Here is an 11269-nt window from a genome sequence, read left to right on the forward strand (position 1 = left end):
GAGAGTTAGCTAGATGTTCTCTGGAATGATAGGTTTTTCTCCCCAAAAGCCCAGATTCAGCAACAATGAMACACTTCTTGCTCCAGCATTGACAGAGAGCCGCTCACTTTCCACTGAGTTCGCCTCCCCTCCTCCTCACGCTTCCCACTTTGCCAGCAGCAGGTGACACCGATGAGGCAGGGCCTTCAGAGCCCCAGGCGTGCCACAGGGTGACCCACTCGACCACCGATCTCCCGGGACTCTCTGGGGAACTGGGCAGCTCAGTAAAGTCTCCAAATCAACCGAACCCAAATTTCAATCTCCCCCAAGGAAACATTCAAAAGTCCTCTCGGTAGGGTTTGAGAAAACTGTTTTCAAAACTTAGGGTTTTTGGCAAGAGGAAAGACTTTTGGCACCAACTTTATCCTTCAAGCAGTTTTCAGATTTCACACGAAAACTGAGATTAGCTGTCATTACATGCATTAGCAATCATCATCTACAGAAAAGTGAGCTACATCCCACCAAATAACGGGGGTAACTACTATTATGAAGTTATGATACACTGAAGAATTTTCAAAAGCCTTGAAAAGAAATATAGCAGGGCACTCCCACTAAGGTTTTGGGATGCTTCGTTGGTGCAATCTTACCACTCAGCATCACATCTCCAGAAACTGCCGAGGTAAGTTCTGCTCCTCAGCTGACTCACTCAAGCCTAAAGTAAAACAGGGTTTGTTCCATCTGAACTACTTGTGCAACTCTTTTTCAAGTAGAGTGATTCTCTGCCTAAGATGTGAACAGGACACTGGCCAAAGGAAGAGGAAAGTAGAGTTTTTTTCTGAAACCGAAGTATCTTGCCTACTGCCTGTAAAGCAACTTGAAACACCCTGTGGTTTTTCATGACAAACAGGTATTTTCTTAGCTGATTTCCTGTGCTGACTGACCAATGGAGAGCAGYAGTTCTGCTAAAATGAAGAGTAACTTTCACTTTGTCTTCCTCTGACTTGCTTTTCAGTAGACAAGATTTAGAAAAGTATTTTCAGAATAGAGCGCATTGTCTCYGAAACACAAATGAATGTCATTTTGTTGAGTTCAGACCTCTGTTCAGAATGAAGCACATGTAAGATGACAAAAATGCAACATGAAGTTTTCCAGAAACAAGGTTCCTTCTTGATTCACTGAGAGAAATAGCAGCTCCAATACGTTTAGCTCTGCTGAAACAGATTCCCTTTTGCAGCAGTTGTTACTACTGCAGGAGGTACGCTGACCATTAATTAGAGTACAGACATCAGTGGGAGAACAGAGTACTGATTTCTTAGGACCATGGCACAGATTCAGGTTGCTCTGTAAGTATCCAGTGCAGGATTTAGGCAGAGCTCCAGGTGGTAAGGTTGTAGYTGCATTTCTAAGATCCTTCTTTCCCCTCACTCTGCAGCTGCCTAACTCTGAAGACATCCGGAGTTCACAGTCATGACAACTTCTGGCTGACAGATCTTTCACTGCATGTACAAAAATGCCTCACATCTAATGCCTACGCTTGATCAAGGTCCCGAGGAGCCTTGTTCTCTTGTGGTTGTGATCCAGGAGGTGTTTCCTCAAGTTGGGCCCTGTCAATTCCAGCACAATTTGGATCCCTACCAAATACAGCAGCAGGAGCCCCTGCTATCTTTCCAAATGTGACTGAGGAGTAGAAGTGTCAAGTGCTTTCACGCAACAGCCAAATGATTGCTCAAGCCCTGTTCCCCAAGGCCATCAGAGAGCTTACTGGTCCTAAAAGCCTGCCCACAGAACTTACTGCCACAGTCTAAACCAAAATGGCTATTTCATATGTTTTTATGACAGTAACCTAAATAGCAACCAGTAACTATTTGGAGTATCATTACAGGCTCTGCAAATAACTATCCATTCTTTATTTCGGTAAAATCTCTRTTTTTGCTGGGAAGCAAAAAGAACTACACCTCAATTTTCTCTGCTTCCAAGTAAAAAGCCCAAGGATTTCTTTCTTTCTAAAGGAAAAAAAAAAATCCCTGAAGGTTAAAAAAAAAAATAAAAAGCTATTGTAACACGGTTCATTGACTGTATAGAAAAAAGAAGCCACAGCATTCTGCAGTGGAGAATAATACAGGAAATCAACTGGTAAAATGCTAGCTTTAAGAATGGTGTGAAGGTAATCCCACTCCTCAAACCAAGGGTGTGAGAAAGTTTGTTATTGGTCCCACTTTCCCTGCTCAGTGACAACTTCTTTTCTGCCAAAATCCTGACACTCCCAACCGCTCCTCAAGCTCCAGCCTTTGCTTACTTGTCTGCCCTTAGATGCATCTTTCTTGCAATGTTATTTACAATACGGCTACTCATTATCTCTTCCAGGATCAGCAGCACACTGAACATTGAAGGCGATAAGGAATGAATTCAGTGCCATCTGTAATAAGATCACGCAAGGGAGAAAACATATTGACTGCAGTCTTCATGCACATCATTATTTCTCTCCTGTTTGGGATCGTATTCAGAACTGTTTCATAAACGCCAGCACATTACAGAATTCAAGAGGCAGCTCAGCTGCATGTTGTCACTATCTATGTTGCAGCCTAAAATTTGATCTCTTAATAAGACTATTGTGCTGCACTACACMGTCAAAGCGCTACAAGGATGAAACACCTTAGTGAGCAGGACTGCATCACTGCARCCTAATTTGATGTCCCCCCACCAGCAAAATATGCTACGCTGCTCCCAAAACTAAACACATAGCTTTTCTGTATAACTGCACCTGCAAAAGGGATTTTCTCAGCAGCTATCTCAGCTAAGGATCATATTCTTTCTTCATACCTCTGAGTGAGCTCCGCTGATGAAACACACAGTGCTGAGCTAGCCCTTCTGAGAAGCTACAGCCCCGCTGCAGCTCTCCAGTTCCCAACTGCAGATCAACACACAGCTCTCCCGAAGAGCTGCGGTCACTGCAGGGACAGCACCTCCAGCAACAGGGTGCRCAGGCTATATTTCACTACTTATCTTGGAAAATCCTTATGGTCATCTYCTAAGCCTAGTGACTGCTTGGCATTTGGAAGATAAGCTTCATCATTAATTAAGGTTCCTAATTAAGGTCATGTTTAGTAGGAATCTTTTCCTCATGCCTGATGTCAACAATGCCCAGTTATATTCACAGATACAGACATAATAAGGACAGATGTAGATAAAAAAAGGCTCTGCAAGATTAGGAAAATGGTCCACCTAGCTTGGTAAACTCTCTGGCAGTGGGAAATGCCTAGGAAAAGATGGTAAGAATAATGCAAATATAGACAGCTACATGTATCAGCACCACAGATTAAATTGAAGAAAAAAAAAAAAAGACGACGACAAGCACTCTCTTAGGGACAACTGCACTTCAGAACTGGTTACTTTAAAATGGTATCACTAGTGTTAACTATTGTGACATATAAAAGATAGCTTGATCTGTAGAGGTCATGAGATGCCATGATGAATAGTGCAGACATGTTAATGGTCTGAATTAGTCTTGTCATCTTTGGCACGTTTAGTCACATACTGAAGATATTCTTACGGTACTAAAATGATTTTTTTTTACTTTCTCTCTTGCACAACTGTTTGCATTTTATGTGAATTATATATGACTATGAACATATATATAAGGTGCATCTAAACTAAACTGCTGATTATGTAATGCCTTCACCTACAATTTCCCTAATGTTGACTTTTTACATTTAACGGCATTTCTGAAGATTATTTATTTTTCTTCAGGCTTCTGAAGTTCTGCATATGGTTCTTAACACATTTGCAAGATCGTATGTGCATATAGCAAAAGTGGTCATCACTGATGACAAACTGAGATATGTCAAAAGCTACCACACACTTATCACAATTCTTTCCTGTATGAAACTGCAGAGAAAACTAACTTTTCTTTTACTATTGGTCTGCCACTGTTAGCAAATGTTTAGTTTATTTTTTACCTGATCCCTGCACACACATGTTCACACAGATAATATTGACGATATCACCTCAGATAGTTTAGACAACATTGATCACCGCAGTCTATAATTGTGCCCCCTACTAGGCAAAGTTTCATGAAAAACTACCATCTATCAGAATTCGGTTAAAAACGGGGACTCCTACACAGCATGAAAAGTAATGTTAATGAAGCTGACAGAGGCTTGAGATTTCAATCAGGTCCTCTATTTTCAGTCACTCCTTAGCTCGTTTTAGAGATACCGTATTTTACTTCTATTCTGYTGCTAGATATTTTCCTCTAAATTTTGTAGCTACAGTGGCAATCTTTCCCATGAATGTTCTTTCTCAAAGCAGTGGGCATTGCTTGCTATTTCACGTGTGCCATTGTTTCTTCTACTTGGCTTTGATAACAAACTCTGTAGCACCTGCATGCATACTTCTTTTACTGACTTCTCAGTTGTGACAAAAAGTCCTTTGAAAACTCCTTAGCAAAGCACTCCCAGTTACTTCAGTACTCTTCCAGTGGCTTGGAGGAGGAGACAGAGTGTCAGATTTCTGATGCTGTTCCTGACACTCTGAATTGCCATCAGAAATCTTCCCAACTATTTTTTGTATTGATTATACACAAAAAAGTTCTAGATTAGATAATCTTGTATCACTGAAAAATACCACTGAAGAAGTCTAGATGTTGGATGTGTTCACACAGAGACTCCCCCACTGGGTTTTATGTCAAGACAGCTCAYGCAGCTAGCAGATTTCTGGGTAAATAAGGCTTACTCTAGCCTTCCAAAATTCTCTTTTTTCCCCCATAATAAACAGGATGATGTTTGTCATGTATCAGTACTTAATTCAGACCTGTTCATGGACCTGCTGAACACTTTGTAGTACCTTACCTCTTCGAAAATATCTARCTTCCCTTTTACTTTCCAGGCTGCCCTGCAACTTCTACTTGTGACAAGTGAACTTTCTTCAGACATTTATACTCTTCAGTTAGCTACCTGGCTTGACTGTCTCAATCANGCACAAAAAAAAAAAAAAAAAAAAAAAATCCTTGAGCGGCTACATTCACAGTGTCCAGTCCACAGATGTACAGAAGATTCTGACATGCACTCTTATTTGATAAGGAAAAATTATGTGATACGTGTGCCTGCAATCTAAAACAAAGCAACTTTCYAGCACTCATGGCAATTCTGCTTCTACTGCTTCAGTTAGCTAACAAATGCACAGTTTATTTCTCAATCTCTACTGAGCAAGCCCAGATTAGGCAAACCATTTCAGGAAGCAGAAGAAGACTGAATTAAAAGTTGCTTTGTTATTTGCTATGAGCCACTAGGTCTACTGACCTGGGAGCTAGAAGAGCTCCAGAAAAATATAACATATGAGCAACAGATTACTTTTCTTGCTGCTCTGGCTGCTGAGTTAGGTTTTTTTTTTGTCAAGGAGCATGAAAGTGAACAGCGGCCAAGTAGTTAGTGAGCTCTAAAAACTGTGCCATGTAGGCAACCAGTGCAAGGACAGTTAATATGTCTGAAAGTACCTATCAATACAGAAGTAAGCAGTGCTGTCCTTAATACGAGGGACACAAGCTGAACTTACCACAGTTATAGTTTGATACTACCCAAGTTCCAGTGGCACTTGTGATGGTTTAAATAGAGCCTTAAAGCTAGCATCTTTCCCTCCAAGGGTTTATCCACCAGATCTGAAAGAAGCCTTTTGAAGTTCAAGAGAACCAACTACAACACAAAATCACTGACATGGACAATTTCACTGGAGAAGGTGACCTGCCCTCCCTCCATAGGTCACTGTCGCAAACAGCTCCGAACTGCCTCCTAGGCCATCTCACAGGGGAACAGGAAAATGCTGAGAAAGTGTTTTTATTTAAAACTTTATTAGTAATAGTAATTCTATTTAGAACTGTATGAATGCTCAGAGAATATAAGAAGAGACCAGGGTTTAGAAGGGAGACTCTAAGTATCAAGTCTGCTAAAAAACTACCGTCGTTCACTCCAAACCTCAACCCTGTTTTGAGGAAATACTAGCTAAGCAATCAATTTTTTTTGAAGAAAAGTAGCTTCCTTTTTTTTCCTCCAAGTTTTTGCATAACGTTTTAAATAAGCCACATATATTTGATTCCTGTGCCTTATCCATAAGCTTTTCTTACTGTAGCCTACTTTTCTGCTCTCCTCAGGTAAAAGAATTGTCATATGTAGTGGGCCAAATCAATCCTTGGACTATTTCTGCTGAATCAGGTAGAGGTGGTTTTGGTCAAAATGAAGTACTTAATAAGATTTCACTACTCATCAGATCAGCTGTTTACAAATAGTATCTAAACTCTGGTCTGATCTTGTATAATCACAGARATTCCATACTATGAGATATTATGTCACTTTTGATACTTCTTTTAATCTGAATTGGAAAAAAACTAAATAAAAAAAGAAAGGTTTTCATATTTCCCTTATAAAGGAGTTAGAACTTTCAGAAACATAATTATAATCTTGGCAAAAAATCATCTTGCCTAATTTATCATGTYGCATTACAAATGTCTAGTGATAAAAATCAAAATAAATTTGAAGAGAAGCACTTTGACCACACTGAAACCTGMAAGAGGTAAACTGCAAAAGTAGCAAGTTTAATATTATTAAGCGATCACCATGATRACTCAGTTGGCATAACATAGACTTGGTAAGATGTTAATATGGAGGGTAGTTTTTTGAGTTTTTTGAGTTTTTTTGTTTTATAGAAAAGGTAGGTCACGAAAAAGTAGAGTCATTGCTTTGTTTCAAGATTACACATGCACCTGCCCCTAGGTATAAAAAGTTGGGGCACAGACTAGCAAAGTCAGAAGGGAATGAAAAGGAGATGGAATGGAGGAGGGGTGTGCTGGTAGTCATTACAGTGACTACTTTCATCAGGTCAATTAAACTTCTGTGCTAGTGGAAGAAGTCTCCAAAAGAGAGGAAATTGTGATAATTGGAAACACTGGTTGCACAAACTTCCATAACTGTGGTTACAAATTGCAAAGAAAACAGCTAGATAAATGAMCTTCTGGATGTGATTCTAAGAAACAACGAGCTGAAAATATGAGGGTACATGGTAACTTGGATGAGAATGACCATAAAACAGAAAGAGTTCAAGGACTGAGGGAGAGGAAGAGATTTCAAGAAATGAGACTTCAGTACACTTGTAGTATCACTAGGTAAGACTTGACAGGACTTAACTAAAAAAAAGATTCAGAGGAGTTATCAATTCCTAAAATAAATTATTAAGACTGAAAATGCAACCTATCCCACATACAGAGAAACATTAGAAGGCTGYATCTACTTCAACAATTAGTTTGGTACAACAACAGCATTATGATAAAACGAAATAGCTGGTACTGAAGAAGCACTGGAAGATATCATGTAGCTAGTAGGAAATTTCTGTCAGGAATTATGTAGGTCTAACAGATCSTTCCTTGAGCATCATCTTTAAGCTTTGTTTTTGACGATTATATTAATACTTCCTTTATTTTTTTGTCAAAAATGGCAAAATGTAAAACCCCGATTTATTCAAATCAGGATTTTCCTGAAGAAAAGCTGTTTTGATTTTGATTAGCTCCAATCGTCACAAGATGATAGAGATGACTCTGTGATGGCTACGAGTCACCATCCTAAATGACATGTTTGTGCTTACAAATTCCAGTAACGAGGTCTAAACGTCTGGACCCCAGTCAGAGGTCTAAACGTCTGAAGTGACAAACACAAAATGGAATCATCAAGGTAAAAGAGATTCCTTCTACTGCTTAATTGCAAAACAGAGCAATGGCACTGCCCCTGGGAAAACTGACGGCTATGGATACCAAAAGTCACTAACAGAGACAGTTAGGCAGCGCTTTGATAGGACACTAACTACTATTCAATGATTTTTTCTTGACACTAATCTCTCTGATGCTACATTTAGAATTAAACTCAATATTTGCTGAGAAAAACAGTGACCTATGCTTTTGCTATGGTTTCCTGCCTTTAGTTAAGTGAAAACTAACCTTGGAGACATTTGCTTAGTATAGGAATGGTTAAGATGTACGTCCTGCTGGATTTTGGTTGCTCATGTGAACAGGTCATCTCCTTGGGCAGACTCTCACTTRAAATTCATTCAAGGGAACTGTGTAGAAACACTGCTGGCAAATAGCAGTACCACCAAAAAGCAAGTACTCACAAAAATTTTCCATTGTTTCTTAATCCTACAAGGATACGGTGCTCTGATTCTTCCCGAGAGATCTTCCCATGGAACCAAGGCATCTTCTCATGGGCTGTAGTGGCAATCAATTTCTCCAGCTGAGGTTTTTGACTAATGATAGCTTGTTCAAGGGCATGACCCTGGAGTGAGAAAATCACAAAAGGACAGTGAAACTGTTTTCTCCAATAGGAACATTACAGGCAAACTCACAATTTTGGATTGCTTTGCGGGCATCCAAAACCGGTAAATAATTATTTGTTTCTGGTTGCTATAGAAATATTGAAATAGAAACTAACACAGGCTAACCTAAATATCACAAGTCTGGGATTCTTCCTGTGTCTCCAGTATGAAACAAGAAGAAAAATAACCAGTAAATCAAGCACTTTTATCAATATCAATTGAAAATTAATTATGTTGTATTTTTATGTTAATAAGACACAGCTAAATATACATTCAGTGTTGCTCTAAAACGTTGTGACAAACCCTCCATATTACTTTTCCTAYGGCAGATTACTGAAATAAATTGAATGAGCACAAATTGCTTTGTATTGCTGCAGTATATCTATGTTAAAGATGTTAATGTCAATTTCCCTAAAGCAGTCAGGGCATTCCCAAATTTAAAGTGAATTATGTTAATGTTTTAGGTATAATCTAAACCCACCTATAACCCATCACTTCTAAACTTGGTCGAGCATTTCAGGGCAACCCCCCYTAGTTTCACCAGGTTTCATCTTGAATTCATCAACTTCTACCTAGACTGGGCTCAGACTCATCAGAAAAATCTGTAAACTTCAGCACAAGCTGCAGTAAAAAAAGTTTGAGTGTCAAGTTTCTAGCTTAGGCATTACTCTGAGAATTTTGCACCACTGGGATCATAATGTTAGTTGCTAATGCCAGAGGAGATGAGAAAGCTAGCCTAACTCTGAGAGTTGATAATGGTAAGACACTTTGAAATAATATTCCTACTGCAGCTTTCTGTGCTAGGGTTTCTGCGTTAAATGTCTATGTTAAGAATGAATTCTTTGCAGTCACTCCAGGAAAAAAGCCAATATTCTTGGCACTGAACATTCCTGCTTGACATACGCAGTACCAAAAAAAAAAAAAAAAAGTCTACCCAATGCTTTGCAGTTAAGAAATAAAGCTCTATCTTGCGCACAAGCTAGACAAGCATAACAGAAACAATGTAGGCTAAGAGACGAGGATGTAAAACAAGTCAACGCGTGGCTGTGCTTGCCTGCACTCACACACAAGCCACATAATCTCAGAATCAAAAGTAAACAAACAGTTCCTCTATGCCATTCATTTGCTTTATTATTTTTTGGCTTGTGTGGGAATCTGAGCAGTGCAGGTTAGTGCAGTGGGAGGTAAGGCTAAGCTAACCTAAGGCATTTTAAAAAGTGAGAATCCTTGCCACATTTCAGGAAAGAATACACTTATAGCCAAGTTACTGCAATGTACTGAAAGGGRGAAAAAAACACTGCTCATAAAACACAAGCAATTATAACTGCATTACATCAGACCTGAACTACTACATAGCAGCTGGAAACGAACACTAATTCAAAGACAACTTTATGGCAAAACCACTCTGAATTTACCTGCAGGTTCCAGGTTTGTTTGACATACTCTCTGATGAGGTTTTCCTTTAAATCTTCAAACGGTCCTGTTTTGGGCTCCACGCCTGGTGGCCGGTTGAAGGGTTTTCTCAGTAGACAGATAAGGCCATCGGCTTCCTCTGAGTAATAGTTAATGAGTTCAGCAGGACTTGCATGAGACTTCCCTCCTGCGATAGCRTACGAGCCGCTCAGCTCCCTCTCAATTGTATAATGATGAACTTTCCTTCCATGGGCCAAGGATAAGGCAAAGCCACCTAGGTAATTCCGGCTTTGGCGGAGCAGGTACAGTCCATCACTCACTCCTCCTTGCATCAGATACTCTTCAGCTTCTTCACGTGTAATATTGCCAAAGAAGTATGGCAAATGGTTAGCAGGGTTAGCTGTGCTGGAAGCCATGATTTTTTTCTTTCCAGTTAGCAACTTAATGTTTTATATCTGAAAGGAAATAAAGCAGCATGAGTATCAGCCATAAAAAAAAAGATAGGGAGATAAACTGGTAATATGGTAGCTCACACATGGTGCATTGCTAATGTATTTCTGAAAAGCCTTTCGGAAAAAGTTTGCATTTGTYAGAACATGCCTTCCCAAATCCCAGTGGAAAGTTTCCCCCTCTTACATAGTAATATAGCAGTTTCCTATAATGCTATCAGAGTTTCCTATAATTCTTTCCCTCTCCTCTGGTCCTTTTCTAGCCATATGGACTCTGGATATTTTACCTGACTGAATACTTCTATTTATCCTATTGTTCTGGCCGTGACGTTTTGCCCAGTAAAAGGAGTTAACTAGGTAGGAAAGATTCATTGAGAACAGTTCTTCATTCCAGTTTTGTGCCATTATAATTATCATTAKAACTACCTTATGCTAGTGTAAAAACAGGCTAAGAATGGATAAAAGTCATGTATTAAAATAGCTAACATTCCTCTTTGATAGATTTTTCACAGAATACCACCTGTGGCATTTTAATAGTGAAAAAATACAAATTAATATGATAGTGTCATTTTGAAAACTTTTATTTCAAACAGCTTTCTTATATTGAAATAATATGAAGATGCACCATTTGAGAAGCTTACTTATATCGAAGTAATATGAAGACACGCCACCAACAAAAATACAGAAGACAACAAAGATCAGTAYTTCTGAAGAATAATAATGAAGACAAAATATATAGCTTGGATTCTTTCATTCTTAATTTAACAKCAAAAATAACCTCTTAAATTTATATAGTATATGTCAAAAAGGATGCATAAAGGCTGTGTAGGACTTTGGCTGTACCAATGTTGTTCCTCTTGTTCCCTCTCCTCCCTGAGCTTTCCCAACATCTACCTACCCCGTGAGCAGAAAAATTCATTTTGATTAAGCCCCATGGCAGGTTTACTCTACCTGGGCAACTAGGTGATAGTGCTGTAATTCCCTCTTATCTCTTTCAAGTCACTGGAGTGGAGACACSAGAATGCAAAAGCTAGATGGTTATTAGTGACATTTAAATGACTATCTAACAAATACAGGAA

At 39.1% G+C, this 11269-nt stretch overlaps 1 protein-coding gene across 2 annotated transcripts in view; it reads right to left on the minus strand.

Annotated features, from left to right (window-relative positions):
* Positions 1–10185, minus strand: part of SYK (spleen associated tyrosine kinase) — a 33952-nt gene extending 23767 nt beyond the window's left edge. The window contains exons 1-2 of one of the 2 annotated variants that reach the window (XM_085323229.1): positions 9744–10185; positions 8128–8288 (exon numbers count right to left, since the gene is read on the minus strand). In XM_085323229.1, coding sequence (XP_085179355.1) covers positions 8128–8288; positions 9744–10157 — 575 coding nt within the window. In that variant the 5' untranslated portion in view covers positions 10158–10185. The remainder of the gene's footprint in view (positions 1–8127; positions 8289–9743) is intronic. The other variant, XM_085323228.1, reaches the window with a different exon arrangement.
* Between the last annotated feature and the right edge of the window lie 1084 nt (positions 10186–11269).

This window comes from Rhea americana, unplaced genomic scaffold, assembly GCF_003343005.1.
Source record: "Rhea americana isolate MKP2758 unplaced genomic scaffold, rheAme1 scaffold_83, whole genome shotgun sequence".
NCBI lineage: Eukaryota > Metazoa > Chordata > Aves > Rheiformes > Rheidae > Rhea > Rhea americana.